This window comes from Mobula birostris, chromosome 5, assembly GCF_030028105.1.
Source record: "Mobula birostris isolate sMobBir1 chromosome 5, sMobBir1.hap1, whole genome shotgun sequence".
In the NCBI taxonomy this organism is placed as follows: domain Eukaryota; kingdom Metazoa; phylum Chordata; class Chondrichthyes; order Myliobatiformes; family Myliobatidae; genus Mobula; species Mobula birostris.
Genome location: NC_092374.1, coordinates 15,777,346 through 15,796,464, shown reverse-complemented (window position 1 = coordinate 15,796,464; position 19,119 = coordinate 15,777,346). Strand labels below are relative to the sequence as shown.

General features: G+C 42.5%; 1 protein-coding gene across 1 annotated transcript in view; it reads right to left on the bottom strand.

The window, feature by feature from the left end:
- Positions 1-19,119, bottom strand: part of galntl6 (polypeptide N-acetylgalactosaminyltransferase like 6) — a 756,494-nt gene that overhangs the window by 718,501 nt on the left and 18,874 nt on the right. The window contains exons 2-3 of the mRNA XM_072257441.1: positions 13,757-13,832; positions 9,151-9,267 (exon numbers count right to left, since the gene is read on the bottom strand). Of these exons, the coding sequence (XP_072113542.1) occupies positions 9,151-9,267; positions 13,757-13,832 (193 nt within the window). The remainder of the gene's footprint in view (positions 1-9,150; positions 9,268-13,756; positions 13,833-19,119) is intronic.

The following is a 19,119-nucleotide window of genomic DNA, read 5'->3' as shown; positions in this document are numbered from 1 at the left end:
GAACATCCTGGGATGGGATGAAGGGCCTGTTCCTCTACAGAACTGTTCTCTGTCCCCTGCTGAACACAGTACAGTCAACTGTTTCTTTACCCCTCTATTTTTGTTGAGTATTGAGTATAGGAGCAAAGAGATCCTTCTGCAGTTGTACACGGCCCTGGTGAGACCACACCTGGAATATTGTGTACTGTTTTGATCTCCAAATTTAAGGAAAGACATTCTAGCTATTGAGGGAGTGCAGCATAGGTTCACGAGGTTAATTCTCGGGATGGTGGGACTGTCATATGTTGAAAGATTGGAGTTACTGGGGTTGTATACACTGGAACTTAGAAGGATGAGAGGGGATCTGATTGAAACATATAAGACTATTAGGGGATTGGACACGCTAGAGGCAGGAAACATGTTCCCGATGTTGGGGGAGTCCAGAACCAGAGGCCAAAGTTTAAGAATAAGGGGTAGACAATTTAGAACGGAGTTGAGGAAAAAGATTTTTCACACAGAGGGTTGTGGTTCTGTGGAATGCTCTGCCTCAGAAGGCAGTGGAGGCTAATTCTCTGGATTCTTTCAAGAAAGAGTTAGATAGAGCTCTTAAAGATAGCGGAGTGAAGGGATATGAGAAGAAGGTAGGAAAAGGGTACTGATTGTGGATGATCAGCCATGATCACAGTGAATGGGGGTGCTGGTTCGAAGGGCTGAATGGCCTACTCCTGCATCTATTGTCTATTTGCCGATGAGCAGTTAGTGCCTCAGTCCTATTTCTGGAATATCCTCTCTGCAGAAAATCTGGTGGTGTTGAAAAGACAGGAGGGAACATTCTCATCACAGCATCACATGTAGATAGGGTCGTAAAGAGAGTTCTTGGCACATTGGCATTCATAAATTACAGTAGTGAGTTATGTTGAAATTGTTGGTGAAACCTTATTTGGAGTATTGTGTGCAGTTTTGGTCACCTACCCACAGGAAGCATATCCGTAACATTGACAGAATACAGAGAAAATTTACAAGGGTGTTGCCAGGACTTGAGGACCTGAGTTATTGGGAAAGGTTGAATAGGTTAGGATTTTATTCCCTGGGGTGGAGGAGAGGGAGGGGAGATCTAATAGAGGTATATAAAATCGTGATTCTATCGATACAAGCAGGCTTATTTCCACTGAGGTTGGGTGAGACTAGTACTAGAGGTCATAAGTTAAGGGTGAAAGGTGAAATATTTGAGAGGAACACTAAGGGGATTTTTTTTCCCCACTCAGTGGGTGGTACGAGTGTGGTACAATCTGCCAGCAGAAGTGGTGGATACGGGTTCAATTTAAGGGAAGATTGGATAAGTACATAGATTGGAAGGGGTATGCCTGTTTTTGTACTGAATCAATAATAAAATAGAGTTAGTGCAGGTTTTGTGTGAATAGGTTCATGCAGACTTGATGGCCTGAAGGATTTGTTTCTGTTCTGTTTTGCTCTGTGCGTCGGACAAATCTCACAGGGATCTGGGACATTCCCATTCATACAGCAACCCAACATTCCATACATTTATGTGGATAGTTACATGTGGAAAATCTGATTCAATTGAAGGTATAATATGTACAGAGAGGGTGGAGCTAAGTTAAGATGGTGCTAAACAGAGACTCTTTTGCTTGCATCTTCAGAAACAGCTCTATTTCCATCTTTAATACCTCTATTTTTCCCCTTCAGGGTTCTTTTGAAGACCCTGACCTGGAGTTACATGCTGACTTTGCTTCCTTGTGGGAATGGGACCTGTTCTCAGGATTTCACGACTGGCTGTTATCCGATGTGCCAAGGATGTGGCCTAAGAGTTCGGCTCGCATTTGGAGGCCTAGGATCTTGGGGCCCTGGAGATGGACGGATCATTGATCAGTGTCGCGATAGAGTGGTATGTCGTGGCAGTTGGAAGGTCTTTGGCTGTGTGCCCAGAGATCTGAGATCTTTGGGCACAGAGCTCGGATAAAGCGACGCAATGGACTTTTAACATCGTAAACCAGTGAGTTGTTTGTAATGTCTCCTCTCTCACTGTGAAACGGAGACATCTCTTTTTCCCTTATTAGGGAGAGAGAGAATCTGTGGTATTTCGAATACTGGGTGAACGCGTAGTCTTTGGGTACTTCAAGTCTGTGTCTTTACTCTTGCTTTTGCTGCACGGTGGCGGGTGCCAATGCTTTTATTTTGCCAGTGGGGGGGGGTGGGGAATCATTGCTTACTGCTGCTTAGGTGTGGGAGTGAGGGGAGCTGGGGTGGGGGGTACTTTGGGGTTCTAACATTTAACTTTCATTCTTGGGGCACTCTTCTGTTTTCATGCATGGTTGTGAAGAAAAAAGCATTTCAGAATGTATATTTTATACATTTTTCTGTCATTAAGTGTACCTTTGAAACCTCTGAAATTTGCACTGTTTCTTGTGTCTCGAACTTATACTGTAGACCGATGGTGACCTGCATGTGAAAGTTGATTTGAGTTGGATTAAGTGACCCAGTTATTGTTGGCTTGTGATTTACTGAGTCTGAAATCTGTGACCTCCACAATGAAGGCTGATGGAGCAGTTCCTGTGTGAAAGGGCGGAAAGGACAATTTGATCATTCAGTTCAATGGCTTCCCACTGAATTATGTCAACCAGTAAATCAGAAAATATTGAAAGTTTCATGTTCAGAGGGTCCCATCTTCAAGCAAGCAATTATGAGTGTACATTGCATGTTATTCTGCATTGCAACAGAATTTGATTACAGGTATAGAAACACCTTAAATTATTTATTTCTTACATAGTGATACAGCACGACTTAAGCCCTCGAAACCCTTTGAGTGACCCCTGACAACCCTGATTTAACACTAACCTAATCATCAGACAATTTACAATGACCAATTAACCTACTCGGTATGTCTTTGGACTGAGAGGGGAAACTGGAGCTCCCAGGGAAAACTCACAGATTCTATGAGGATAACGCTCAGATTCCTTACAGATGACGCCGGAAATTAACTCCAAACTCCGACCCTCGAGCTGTAATAGCACCAAGCTAACCATTACACTACTGTGGCCCCCCCCCCAATATAAAAAGGGCACTGTTGATATCCTATCTGGTATCTAGCGTCCATGTCTGGGGACCCTACTCAAGGAAGAATATAGGAGAGACAGAGAGACAGAGAGACAGAGAGACAGAGAGACAGAGAGACAGAGAGACAGAGAGACAGAGAGACAGAGAGACAGAGAGACAGAGAGACAGAGAGACAGAGAGACAGAGAGACAGAAGCAGTTTGATTAATGGGAAGGTGGATTTAGGGAATATGAACCAAATAAGCTCAGAAGAATAAGAAGTGATGTTATTAAAACATACACACTTCTAACAGGCTTGACACAGTAGCTATAATTGGATTATTATCATCATGTGTACTGAGACTGGGAAAAACATTATTTTGCATGCCATTGTACACATCACTCAACAATAGAAGTGCATTGAGATCGTATAAAGCAAAAAACGGTAACCGAATACAAATTATAGCATTACAGTGATAATTACAGAGAAAGTGTTGTGCAGGTAGATAATAAGTTCAAAGTACATTTATTACCTAAAGTACATATATGTCATCATAAACTACACAGATTTATTTTCTTGCAGGCATTTACAGTAGAACAAAGAAATGCAATAGAATAAGTGAAACTACGCACAAAATTATAGACATAAATAAGATGCAAGGGCCATGACAAGGCAGAAGGAGAGATCAAGAGCTCACATTTCTCATTTCAGAAGCGGGTCAAGAATTTTTTTTAATAGCAGGAGATGGGAGAGTCTTTGACTATGTTAGCTGTTTTAGGCCAGTGGGAAAGTGTAAACAGAGTCCATGGAGAACTCTGCAATATCTTGCAGTCTTGGGCAGAGCAGTGGCCATTCCACACTCTGATGGATCCTTGTAGGTGTATCTTTAACAACCGGTGAGGATCAAAGGGATGCTTAGAATTGGGTATCATGGACCCAAAATAAGGAAATTACTATTTGTGATAGAGAAATTTCTTCACCCAGGTATCAGAGTTCAAAATAAATATTATCAAAATACATATACTGTACCTTTAAATATATTGAGTTTCATTTTTTTGTAGGCATTTCCAAGAGAATTTACGAAAACTCACACAAAGACTGGCAAACGTCCAAACTGTACAAATTTACAAAAATAATACCAAGAACATGATTTGTAGTCTTAGAAAGTGAGTCTGTAGGTTGTAGACTCATTTTAGAGTTGAAATGAGTTAAGTTATCAACACCGGTTCAGGATTCTGATGGTGTGGGGTAAAAACCTAATGCTGTGGGATCTAAGGCCTCTGTACATCCTGCCCCATTGTAGCATCAAGAAAAGTATAGCGAGTGAGCTATGGTTGGTGGCGAACCCAAGTGCAGATTAAGGTTGAGAATTAACCCATACTCAAAATAAACAAGATGACACAAATGAAATCCAAAGACAAAAATCACAAACAGTAGTACTAAAAATGGAACTCCTATGATTGAGCACAGAGTGCTCAGCACAAGACCTTTAAGTACAGACTTTCCATGCAGGAATGTGTCAGGCAGTAATTGGCTGTCTGAGTATTAAAGGGATAGCGGCAGCTAACCATATTCCGGGGAATTGGGGTGCTGAAGCTTGGATCCCTGTTAATGCTCAGTTCGGACCACGACAAAGAGAGCATGGCTTCGATGGTGGATCTCCCGAATTTTCAGTTCACATGCTTTGTGGACGTTCAGTCTCTGACAGATATCAATATGCTTCTAGCTATTAAAGGGTGTAGGGTTAGTGCAAGAAAGATCAACCATTGTCTTATTGAATGGTGGTCCACTCAAGAGGGGCCAAATGGCTTATTTCTGCTTCCCCTTCTGCTGCTAGATATTCACAGACATAAAGTGATTAGTGAAGAACGGTAAGCAAAGAGGTCACATCTTCACTGAAGTGAAACTTGGGCACGTGGACGGGTTGTCCATAAATTGCAAGTGCGTGTAGCCATGTGTGTGCTTGCACTATCTGCCACTTTCTCTGTCATGTTCTGCCATTTGTGGTGACCTGCAGGTTCCATGTGGCAGACAGCTGGGGAGGTTAATTATCACCATGGTACTGGAGAGGCTGTGACCCCCTGTTAACACGTAAAGTTGTCTGAGAAGTGTGATCCTACAAGCAATTACTGTCTGCAGAAGATGGTCAGATTTGTCACAGCACTGCACATTGTGTTAACCATTACATCACCACGGGCCTCCCATCAAGATGGGAGAGGATATGGATGGTCACTAAAAGGTTAACTCAATTTTAGGTGACTGGTAAGCCAGAATGCACACATAAGCCAACTTCCCAAGGTGGTGATTATCAGGACACTGGAGTAAATGCAGAGATTCTTTACTTAAATTGGGGCAACTCAGTGCGATTAGTAGTCTGACACAAAATCGATTGCTTCTGTACAGACTTCCCACAGCCCCATGCCCCACAACAAGCGTCTTTATCAACACCCTTTGTTGCTCAGAAGGTGGAGTGTGTGTGCATGCATGTGCACACGCACACATGTACATCAGCGTGTGTGCGTTCGTGTGTCCACATCACATGTGAAACCTTGACTCTTTCCTGTCTTTCAGTGGGGTGGTTGTGATGTTCAAGTTGCTTTTCTTTAGATTGCAGGGCCCTGTTGGACATTGTTAATGTGGAATGCTGCAAGGCTGATTCACCGAGGACTAGCGGGAAAGGTGCACGGCCTCGGTCGCAGTGATGCCTAAGGCGGCTTCAAGCTGTGCTGTTGCCTCTTTACAGCCATCCAGGAGAGAGATGTTGGAGTCAGTGTGCTTCACCAGAGGCAGTGTAGCAAGGCATCCAGTTGGAGTTGATGCTGCCCCCAGTGTTTGCTCAGCAGAAATCAAGCTGTATTGTGTGCCACTGCAGGCTGCTGCAACATTCATGGACTCTGGGTCTCAGACTATAATTTTTTGTGTGACTGATATTTTATATGTGCATTATGTGCCTTGTGCTGTGTATGTCTGTTGGTACTGTGTTTACATCTTGGCCCTGGAGGAACTGTTTCATTTGGCTGTATTCATGGGTATTCATGTATGGTTGAATAACAATTAAACTTGAACACAAACATGAACTTATGGTGTGCAGCATAATGAAACTCAAGGAGTCTGTAGCCTGTCAACAGCCTCCGATAGCCAATGTCACCAGACCCCAGTCACCGGACTCCAAAGCCAACTTCTCTCCCTTCATCCCAAAATCTGGGACTATCCCGTTTTGTGAGAGTCTTTTTTATATTATTATTTATTTTTCAGGGTCATGAAGTCGCTGGCATCTTTTAAGCATCTCAGATAATGAAAATAGCCATTAACAATTTGAACATCAGTGCAAGGACCTTCATTACATGAAATTTGCAACATCTCAGTATTGACTGAAGCAGTGAGGAAGATTCCCAGTCGCAGATGGAAGAACTCTGCAGAACAACGTATTCAGTTTACTGACCAGACTTTGAAGAAGATCATGATCAACATGGTTTGCAGAAGTCGGTAATGGGACAAAACTTATGATACCCAAAAGAGGGCACAGAGAAATGTCAAGTTACGGCATGTCGAATTTATTGTCAGGTAAAAGTATATAGTAAGTAGACACTGCAGCTTTAATAAAACCATTCAATTTTGACATAATTAATAGTTGAGTAGGGAAGGCTTCAGCACATTTGATTCTAGGTTTCCAACATTGTGACAGTCTGCTATTACATTTTCTGTTTAACAGATCACTACAGAACACCAACTTCTCTGACCCCTGTGACAGCCTTCCTGGAGACATGCTCCCTCTGTTGATTATTTGCCTGTTTAAACTGAATCCTGTGCAATTCAGTGCCACTCTCAGGCAGGTGTAGAAGCCCCACACCATCAGGTTCAGGAAGAATGACTTTCTTACAACCATCAGGTTTTTGAACCAACCTGCACAACGTTAATCACGGCCTCAGCAACAATACGCCACGGACCACCTCTTGCATGACCATGGACTAGTCTCAAAATTGTCTTATTTTGCACTGATGTCATATCTTGCCATTGTGTTTTTCTTCACTATTTTATATCATTTACATACAGTATAATTCACGTTTTGGGAATTTGCTGTATCTACATGTCCATGATCCTACTGCAAGGAAGTTTTGGAACTGTACCTGAACTTCATCATATTTTGACCCTAACCTCATTGAAATCTTACGTGACACTAAGTTCTACTTAACTTAATATCTCTCCTCGGTAAACAACAGGAATTCTGCAGATGCTGGAAATTCAAGCAAACCACACAGCAAAGTTGCTGGTGAACGCAGCAGGCCAGGCAGCATCTCTAGGAAGAGGTACAGTCGATGTTTCGGGCCAAGACCCTTCATCAGGACTAACTGAAGGAAGAGTTAGTAAGAGATTTGAAAGCGGGAGGGGGAGATCCAAAATGATAGGAGAAGACAGGAGGGGGAGGGATGGAGCCAAGAGCTGGACAGGTGATTGGCAAAGGGGATATGAGAGGATCATGGGACAGAGGCCCGGGGAGAAAGACAAGGGGGGGGGGGGACCCAGAGGATGGGCAAGGGGTATAGTGAGAGGGAGAAAAAGGAGAGTGAGAGATTATATCTCTCCTCCATGCTGTCTTTTGAGCAACTTAAATTTTGTCCCATTACAGACATGCACAAACCACTTTAAGCCCTTCGAAGCCTGATCCCGAAGTTGATTGAATTATGCTGCAGATTTCCTTCATCCACAATCTGGAATCTCCCTCATTGTTCCAATCAACAACTGAGATGTTGCAAATTTAATATAATGAAGGTTCTTGCACTGAGGTTTATATCATTAAGATACCTTGCTTTTACACTGTCATGTAAAGGGTGTGTTGCTGTGCGACGTGGCTTGTGAGGCCAGAGAGGCATGTTCCACACTATCTCTAAATAAAAGTAAAATTAAAATAAGCTACGGAGAAAATTAATTGGGAAAGGCACGGAATCATACAATACAGTCGACCTTCACTAATCTAACTACCCGTAATCCAGTCCCTTCAATAATCCGGCACTGATTATGCTTAATATGATCCTTCTGTAATTTAGCATTTTCACTAATCCGGCACTCCTCAGGTCCCAGTGGTGCCGGATTAGTGAAGGTTGACCTGTACTTGAAATATCCTGTGGGGTTTTAGTCATCCTGTCATTCAGGGAAGATGTTATTAAAATAGAAAGAATGCAACAAAGATTTACCAGGACATTGTCACAACTCAGGCGTCTGAGTCACAAGGGGATATTGCATAGACTAAGACTTAATTCTCCGAAATGTAGGAAATGTGAGGGTGATGTGATAGACGTATGCAAGACCATGAGGAACATTGACAGGGTGAAAGCAGATTATATTAGCATGACCTTACAGGGGATGAAAACTAAGAGGGCACCGATCAGAGGTGAAAAATTTGAAAGGGACCTTAGGGACAGGTTCTTCATGCAAAGGGTGGTGCTACTTCAAAGGAGATGCTGGAAATAGCGGTTGAGGAGGACACATTTGTAATGCTTAGAAGTCATTTAGTCTTAAAGAAATGTCCCAGCCCAAAGCATCGGCCATTTATTCCTTTCCATAGATACTGCCTGATTTGCTGAGTTCCTCCAGCATTTTGTGTGTGTTGCTTTAGATTTCCAGCATGTGTAGAATTGCTTGTGCTTACCCTTTAAGGATAACCGGTGATGCGTAGAATGGTCTTGCCAGAAATTCCCAGAGCCTTTTAATTAATCAAAGTATGTGTCCAGAGGGAGTTTCCTCAGATTTGAAATGGAAATAACTCATCTTCAAACATTTGGAAAGGAACTCAAAAGTAAGTCACAAAACAAGAGAAAATCTGCATATGCTGTAGATCCAAGCAACACACACAAAATTTTGGAGGAACTCAGCAGGCCAGACAGCATCTATGGAAAAGAGTACAGTCGACGTTTTGGGCTGAGACGCTTTGGTAGGACTATTAATAAAATGTCTTGGCCTGAAATGTCAGCTGTACTTGTTTCCCCATAGATGCTGCCTGGCCTGCTGCAGTTACTCCAGCATCTCATGTGTGTTACTCAGAAATAAGAGTCTTTTCTTAAATAATTGACCTGCTTAGATTATAGAAGAAAATGTACTTGTAATTCTTATACAAGCCCATACCTGAACGCATTAGATCTTCCCGAATTCTCTCATAGTTGTGCCAGTCAATTCTCTTCAATCCATCTGGCCAGCTGTAGGAACGATCATCATTCTGGACGAGGGGAAACCCCTGGAAAACACATAGGTCATTTCATTTATTTACAAAGTTGTTTTAAGATTCAAGTTTACTTATCTCCTGTGCATCAAAACAGGAAGTGAAATGTATTGTTTGCATTAACAACCAACATACCCAGGGACATGCTGGTGGCAGGCCACGGTGTTGCCACACATTCCAGTGCCAACAGCCCACACTCACAATACTCGGCAAAACAACGCTGAACACAGCAAACAACAGCAGCAAAACAAGCCCATCCCTCCCTCCCATCCACACACATACACTGTCCTCTAAACCCCCAGGACAGTTCGTAATCCTCAGACTCCAGTCTCCAGCAGCCCTGGATCTCTCACATCCAACCAGATCAAACTCAAATGTAATTCCTACTGGAGTCCTGAGTTGCTAGTCAATGGTTTTGAAGCTAAATATCTACTACATCAGGCAATTAATTCCAGAAATGCTGAGGTTAATCATCAGGACGGGCGTCAGAGATTGAAGTAAGTTATGGTTCTGGTCATTCGGAACAGTCTGATTCCCTCACCACAGATGCTGCCTGTACTGCTCGGAACCTCCAATGTGTTCAATTTTTATTTCACATTTTTGGGATCTGCAAGACTTCTGCTGATTTTTTTTCTACTACCCATTGAACCTATTGATGTTTTATATACTTGGAACTGGCCTTTTAATCAATTTATTGGGACAATGGTTTGAATGGAAATATCTATGGCCAAGAGGGTTGGACCCATAACCCATTCTGACCCCCTCAGTGTGGTATTTAGGGTGGGGGAGGGGAGTAGGTGGGCTGCACCATCAGAGGAGTTGCCAGATACTCAACGGAGATCCAAGATCCTGCCGGGCAGGAAAGACAGATGCCTCGCCGGTGTCAAGGAGTTTGAGGTGGAGATAGTCAAGAGCTTCATGTTCCTACATGTACATATTATTAACACCTTCTTCAGGTTTAAGGCTGATTTATACTTCTGCATCAAATGGACTCCTTAACCTACGCAAGTGGCCTATGCGTGTTGTGAGCATTTACACTTGTCCATTGGTGTGTCTGCGTCACTCTGCAATTCAGGCATGTCGTGCATGCGCACACACCTGCCGGTGCAAGGCTTCATGGTCATGGTAGTCTTTCTCAAGGTAAACAAGTTTAAAGCAAGTGCCTTTTTCATAAAAGCAAAATGTGTCCTCCATAATTTCGGAGGTCTGTAAAGCTTTATGGAAAGCATTGCAGCCAGAGTTCCTTCCCTGCCCTTCAGTCGCCCAGTGGGAAGCTATTGCAGCGCAGGAGGAAATGCGATGCTACCAAGTGGACCAATCACAGTTGTTGCGGTCTGCGTTGCCACAACGCGTAGTTACATTTTGGGAGAGGTGCGCGTCAGGCTACAGTGTAGGGATCCGTGTAGGCTCTGCGTAGGGTTCATGGCAACACCATACCTACGGCATCGATTTGACGCAGAAGTAAAAATCAGCCTTTAGCCACATGGATATTATGGTCAAGAAAGTACACCAACACCTATTTCCTACAAAGGCCGAAGAAATTTAGCATATCTATGTTGACCCTCACCTATTTTTACAGATGCACTATAAAAATCTGGATGCATCACACCTTGGTGTGGCAACTGCATATCCAAGACCACCAGAAATTGTAGAGACTTATGGACATACTTCAGTCCATCACGCAAACCAGCCTCCCTTCTCATGAGTATGTCCACACTTTCTAGTTTCTCAGGGAAACAGCCAATTTATTCCAGATCCCCTCCCACCCTGGTGCCCTGGTTGCTATTCTCTCCTCTGATCAATGTCACTTAAGTGATTATCTGATCTTTATTTCAATGCCGCAGGTGTGGTCTTGCTGTGTGAAAATTAACCACCCTCACACTTCGTACATTGCAATTCTGTCTGCCTTTCAAATCCACCTCACGGCTGCTCTGATGCTTAATGGAACATGAAGTTCTGAAATATACTTCTATAATTGCCCTCATTTGCCATCTCAGAACCCAAAGAAATGGATTATCCTCACTTCCTAAGAACTGAAGACATAAGTAAGAGGACTTTGGACTCCCTAACCAGACAGTCAGGATGCATAGTTGCACCTCCATCCCCATCCTCCTCAACACAGGTGTCCTCCCAGGGCTGTGTGCTGAGCCCATTGTTGTACACCCTGCTCTCCCATGGCTGCACGGCCAAACACCCAAGTGACCATATTGTCACGTTTGCCGATGGCACGACAGTGCCGGGGCTTATCACAAGCAATGGTGAGATGGCCTCCAGAGAAGAGATAGAAGAGCTCAAGGACTGGTAACAGGCAAATAACCTCATCCTTAATGTCAACAAGACAAAGGATAAAGTTATCAATTTTAGGAGAACTTGCACCCCTCTTTACATCAGCAGCACAGCAATGGAAATTGAGAGCAATTTCAAATTCCTGGGAGTGCACATCTCACATAACCTCTCACGGTCATAGAACACATCCCACACAATCAAGAAAGCTCACCAATGCCTCTACTTTCTGAGGAAGCTGAAGAGAGTCTGACCATGCACATCAATATTCATCTTCTTCTACAGATGCACAGTAGGGAATATTCCAACATGTTGCATCACTGCATGGTATGGAAACTGCACTGCGGTGGACAGGAAGGCTCCATAATGGGTTGTCAAAACTTTTCAATGCACCACTTCCCCGCCTACCTGCCATCAAGGACGTATATATAGAAAGTTGCTTGAAAAAGGCCAGCGTGTGGCTGGTTTGCTCCACTCCCTTCAGGGAGGAGACTATGTAGCATCCATGCCAAGACCACTAGAATCAAAAATAGTTACCTTCTCTCAGCAGTAAGACTGATCAAGACCTCCACCCACTGACACACCCCTCCACACCCCTCATTTCCTGACAATCATCTTATTTATTTTATTTATTAAGATACAGTATGGAGTAGGCCCTTTCGACCACACTGCCCAGCAATTCTCCCAATTTAGTCCTAGCCTAATAATGGGACAATTTACACTGACCTATTAACCTACCAACTGGTAGGTCTTTGGACTGTGGGAGGAAACCAGAGCACCCGGAGGAAACTCATGGGGGGGAATGTACAACTCCTTACAGGATACAGTTTGAACAATGTACAAACAACCCTCTGCCTAGCATCACTTCATGAATGTACAATCTATGCATGTAAGCTATATAATGCATTTATATTTATTGTGTTTTTATTATTGTGTTCTTTATCTTATGGTGTTTTTTGTGCAGCATTGGATCTGAAGTAACAGATATTCCATTCTCTTTTACACCTGTCTACTGGAAATTACTTTAAACAATCTTGAATCATATACATATAACTCTTCTGTCACAAAAAGTGGGATTTCCCAGTGGCCACCAATTTTATTTGACTTCCCAAACCCATTCCAAAATGTTGGTCCAAAACTTTCTCTACAGGCACAATGAGACCTCCCTCGGGTTAGAGGAGCAATACTTAATTTCCGCCTGCGTAACCTGCAACCTGATGGCATGAACATTAACGTCTCTAGCTTCCCGTAATTTCTCCCATCTCCTGCCCCTTTCTTTTTCCATTCTCCATTCTAGCTCTTCTCTTACCCTATCTCTTCTCCTCACCTGCCCATCACCTCTCTGTGGTGTCCCTCTTCCTTCCCTTTCTCCCTCCTATTCTCCCATGGTCCACTCTCCTCTGTGCTGCAGTGCTCTATGACTCTATGTTTTCATTAAAGAACTGATATTTCCGGTTGAATTTTGCACAACTGCTAAGTCTTCTGATCTGCATTTGCTACACATTTTACAGAGAAGCTGCATAAAAAGATCTGTTCATTAACAAGACTTGCTTGAATCCATAATGAAGGGCCTCAGCTCAAAAATGATGACTATGTATTTCTCTCTACTGAGGCTCCCTGACCAGCTGAGTTCTTCCAGCATATTGTGTGTGTTCCTCAAGATTTCCAGCATCTGACCAATCTCTTGTAGCTATAATTTACAGCATGTGCCAATAACGTTGAAACTCTGCTTGGCCAATATTCAGGGGATCATTCAGTGATGAGGCTTATTGGTTTTTAGCACTTTTCCCAATTGCATTGCATGCTCCATTTCTACTGTTAAATTGACTGCTATGAATAGTGCTTTTTTTTTTTTTAAAAAAAAAACATCCCTGGACCTGATGGCTTCCCCTTGAAAATGCCTGTATAGATCCACTCATTGATATTCTAAACATATAGTCATGTTAATTGTCCCCAGTCTGAAGTACACAACCCTTTTGAAGTGATTAGAGTTTGCGCTCTGTAGAGGATCTGTGAGGCTTTAATAAAATTGAGCTAATTTCACATGAAAGTTGACAAAACAAGTAAGAGCAAATAAAAACTATATATTTGGCTGCCTCAACCATTGGATGACTGATGATTCCAAAAGTGAAGAATACATTCCAGTGTAACTATCATTGCCATTTATGGTGAGGCTGGCATTTTATGGACTTAAGGGGATCACAATCTTGTTTTACTTTGGAGGCTTACATGCCTCAGTGATCTGGAGAGCTAGGTTGGCTGGAGTCAGGGCTTTACGCTTGGGTTCTAGGTAGGGTCGCCATCCCTAACAGGTCAAAGGGTAGACACCAGTTTAAGAGCGGTCCACTGGTCCTCCAGGTTCGGGGGTTCAGCTCAGGGCTCACAATCCTGAATGGTCAATCAAAATTGCTACAGAAACAGCGATGAAGAATCTGTCTACATCTGAGTGGCCAAGGGCAGACAGAGATAGAGCACCTTCATTGCTGCCCTTAACACCAGGGGCATACTAGACAGCAAGTCATGAACAAGTGGGGATTGAAAAGATGAAGACTGAATTTGTTTGCCACATGCTCATCGAAACATTGAACGATCTTGTGAAATGTGTTGCACTGTGCCAATAGCCAACACAGTCTGAATATTGTACTGGGAGTAGCTACAAGCGTGGTTAAGTTTCATTGCAAACATAGCACACCCACAACTCTAAGCCTAATCTATACCTCTTTGGAAGGTGAAACAAAACTGAAGCAGCCAAAGGAAGCCCATGCAGTCATGGGGAGAATGTACAAACTCCTTACAGACAGCAAAGGGGAACCAAAACCCCATCAGTGATTGCTGGCACCGTAAAGTGATGGTGCTAAGCCTTATGCCACCATGCCATAAATGCAAAATGCTCTACTCTCTCTACACCCATGACTGCGTGACTAAGCACAGCTCAAATGGCATCTTTTAATTTACTGACAATACAACTATTGTTGGTAGAATCTCAGATGGTGATGAGAGGGCATACAGGAGCGAGATTAATCAGCTAGTTGAGTGGTGTCACAGCAACAATCTTGCTCTTAACGTCAGTAAGACCAAAGAATTGATTGTCGACTTCAGTAAGAAGGACCAGACACCAGTCCTCCGAGGGATCAGAAGAGGAAAGAATGAGCAACTTCAAGATCCTGGGTGTCAATATTTCTGAGAATCTAACTTGGACCTAACATATCGATGCAGCTACAAAGAAGGCAAGACAGCAGCTACACTTCATTAGGAGTTTGAGGAGATATGTCACCAAAGACGTTCACAAATTTCTACAGATGTACTGTGGAGATCATTTTAACTAGCTACATCACCAATTGGTATGTGGGTGGGCCTACTGCATAGGATCAAAATAAGCTGCAGAGAGTTGTAAACTCAGTCAGCTCCATCATAGGCACCAGCCTCTGTAGTACCCAGGACATCTTTGAGAACTGATGCCTCAAACAGGGGGCATCCATCATTAAGGACCCCCATCATCGAGGTCATGCCTTGTTCTAATTGGTACTATCAGGGAGGAGGTACAGGAGCCTGATGGCACACACTCAACAATTCAGGAACAGCTTCTTCCTTTCTGCCATCCAATTTCTGAATGGACCCATGAACACTATCCTCACAACTGTTTTATTTCTATTTTTGCACTACTTACTTAAATATAATACTATATATATATATATATATATATATATATATATATATATATACACACACATACATATACACACACACATACAATAATGCACATATACATATGGCAGCAGTACAGTGCAATGCATAAAAGAGAAAAACATGAATTAAAGTGTGCATATCTATATATTTACTATAATTCATGCTTTTCCCTCTATTATATATTCCACAATATATGCTGATGCTATTAAATCTGATTCTGATTGGTGATTACTGGTCAGTGTCTGTTGCTCCAGGACCTTGGACAGCAACAGGCTTGGATTTCTTTCATCCATGTGTCCTTAAGTTACATTGGAATTCTTCACAATGCTGTAGTATTATTTGAGGAACGAGTGACTATTTTATATTAATGGACTGCTTGGCAGTGCAATAGAGATGAAGATATTATCCCAATCATCTGCGAGAACAGAGTGATATTGGGAGTGGTGTGGAATTAGGAACAGAGTAGGGAGGGCCAAGTGAGAATGGGGAGTGTATTACTTTCTTTTCCGATCCCTTGTGGCTTTTGATGAATATTAACAATATAGTAACAGAACAGACACTACATGTCCTGAGAAACCTCTATATAGATAATATAGTCAGGAGCTTTAGGGTTTGACAAAACTCATTAAATCCCTTACTCACTCTTCCTTCAGTTAGTCCTGACGAAGGGTCTCGGCCTGAAACATCGACTGCACCTCTTCCTAGAGATGCTGCCTGGCCTGCTGCGTTCACCAGCAACTTTGATGTGTGTTGTTAGAAAGACAGCTCCAGTTATCCAAAGCGGTACGCTATTAAAGCCTTGAGGACATACCTGCTTACTTATTTACAGCTGGAATTTCATGTCTGTATATGTTTAGCTGATTTCAATGTGGAGAGCAGGTGGCTTGTGTTGTTCCAATGAAAGATATCATGAATGCATAATTCCATTGAAATTTTATTCTCATCTGAATCCCATTGCAACTATTGAATTAGTATTGACTACCTGGCATTGACTTTATACCATCAATATCAGATGACACTCAGACCAGAGAGGAAAGAGGAGTGTCCTCCCCTGTCCTTCTCAGACCTGAAGGGTCTCGGCCCCAAAATTTCAGCTGTTTGTTCATTTCCGGAGATGCTGCCTGGCCTGCTGAGTTCTTCCAGCATGTTGTGTGTGTTGCTTTGGATTTCCAACATTTACAGACTTTGAGGTAAAATCTTTGCTCAGACCAGAGGGGTAAGAAGAAATGTATAACTTAATGCTATGTTCAAAGAAAAATGTAATTTATTTTGCTTTTGGCTTTACCTTAATGGTAGGGATTTACCGTACTGGTAAGAACCTCAGACATGGGGCATGCTTCTGTTCTGTATTAGTTTATGACTATAATTAACTCGCATGAAAACCTTAATTCTCCCAAAATGGATATGCTTAATTTTGTGATGCAGCTCATAACATAGCAAGGGTTCCGAAAACCATTTTCCCCCCACATAGACTAACACCAGTTAGCAAGGGGTATGTGGACCATAGGCTAGGAACCCGTGACACTGAGGAACAGGGAGCAGTCTTGCAGCTGGATCTGTAAGACTGGTTTACACATCAGCTATTTGTTTCCACAACAGCTAAATCAAACCATGTACAAATGAAGTGGAAAATTTCCCTACTTGCTTTCCAGTTGTCTGAAGCTCTGAAGGCTAGTGCAATTGATAGTGGCAGTGTGAATTGTTAAAGCAAAAATATATTGCATCTTTGCAGTTGACAGTCAATTTGGTGGAAATTTGCATTTGATGCAGCTGTGAAGCCAGCTGTTGATGTTTCCACCTCTAATAGCTGAGAGGTCATCTCAGGATGCCCACACTGAATCTTAATTAGCTGGGAGTGACAGTGTGATTTATAATGTGTTGTGCGTTTACTTTGTTGGTCGCAGTTTTTTTCCCGATTGAGATGTGAACTTTTTTTTTAAAAGATACAAGGCTTCATCGGTTGTTTGTTGGTGTAGTGGACATCCGCGATTTGGGATCACAACGTGCACCAGAGAATACAAGGTTATTTAGCTGCTCAAGCCAGTTCCACTTTTCAATGAGATTATGATTATTCTGCGCCTTATCCCAGGTTTCTGCCTTTTACCTCTTCTCCATAAATGCCTTTAGAGAACAAAATCTGAGGTGATTGTGGCATGGTCTCAAATGATCTTCTATCTCAGTGCTCAGAGACGTGCACTTTTGGCTGTGACAGGAGTATGAGAGTTTACCCCTCTCCACACTGGTTCAGAAAAAATGAATTTGATAAACTGACATTTAGAACATAGATCAGTGAACAATACAGCATAATTCAGGCCTTCCAACCGATGATGTTGTGCCAAACATAGCTTGCTCCAAGGTCAATCTAACCCTCCCCTCCCACATAGCCCTCCAGTTTTCTATCATCCACATGCCTATTTTAAATGTCCCTAATGTAGTTGCCTCAACACTATTCATGACACTCACTACACTGTAAAAAACTTACCTCTGATATGCCCCCTATACTTTTCTCCAGTCACCTTAAAACTATGCTCCCTTGTATTAACTATTTCTATCCTGGGTAAAAGTTTCTGGCTGTCCACTCATTTTATCCCTCTTATCATCTTGTACACCACAATCAAGTCACCTCTCATTTTTCTTCGCACCAAAGAGAGAAGCCCCAGCTCACTCAGCCTATCCTCTTCAGGTGTTCTCTCCAGTCAAGCAATCTTCTACAATATCCATAACTCCACCGACCTTTGTGTCATCTTCAAGTCATCTGTTTGTCCAGGGAAAGGCTGCAGTGTTGAAGGAAATGTTTCTCAATCACATCATATATTCATAGTCGTACATGTACAGGATGAAAAACGGGTCCTTTGCCACAAATTGTTCATGACGAACAAAGTGGTGAACTGATATTGTCCCACTTGCCTGGGTTTGGATTATATCCCTCTAAATCTTTCCTACCCGCAAACCTGACCAAATGTTTGTGATAATTCATCGGCATTGACGACTTCCATTGGCAGCTCATTGTACATCACCATCACCAAGTGCAAAAGTTGCCCCTCAGGTACCTTTTAAATCTTACCCCTTTCAATGTAAGCTTATCCACTATAGAATGGACTCTTATTTTTGGAAAAAGACCATGATCAGTTACTTTATTTAAACCCCTCATCATTTTACAAATATCTATAATATCAGCCCTCATCTTCCTTCTCTCCAGGGAAAATGGTCCAGCCTATACAGCCTCTTAAACCTTTCAGACCTGTTTACTTCCTTGCAAGTCTAAAGTTGCACCATTTCCGTCCTTCAATTGCAGGACAACTAGAAGTACATGCAGGATTCCAGAAGTAGTCATGTTAGCATCCTGTACAGCTGCAAAGTGACATTCCAGCTCCTGTTCCTCAATATTCCAATCAGTGGAGGACAGCATGCCAAATACCTTTTTCACCACCTGCTTAACTGTGTCACTACTTTCAAGGAAGTATCTACCAGGACATCTAGGTCCCTCTGACCTTTGCCAATTTTTATAAACTCAGTGGCCACTTTATTAGATACACCTATACAACTGCTCAATAATGTAAATATCTAATCGGCCACTCACGTGGCATCAACTCAATGTATAAAAGTGGGCAGACATGATCAAGAGGTTCAGTTGTTGTTCCGATTCGAACTTCAGAATGAGGAAGCAATGCAATTCAATCCAAGTGGACTTTAAACATGAAATGATTATTGCTACGAAATCTGGTGGTTTGAGTATCTCAAAGGCTGCTGGGATTTCATGCACAACATTCTGTAGAATTTACAGAGAGTGGCATAAAAATTTTAAAAAAAATCCAGAGAGTGGCTGTTCTTTGGGTGAAAACGGCTTGTTAATGAGGTCGGTCAGAGATGAATGGCCAGAGCGGCTCAAGCTGACAGGAGGGTAA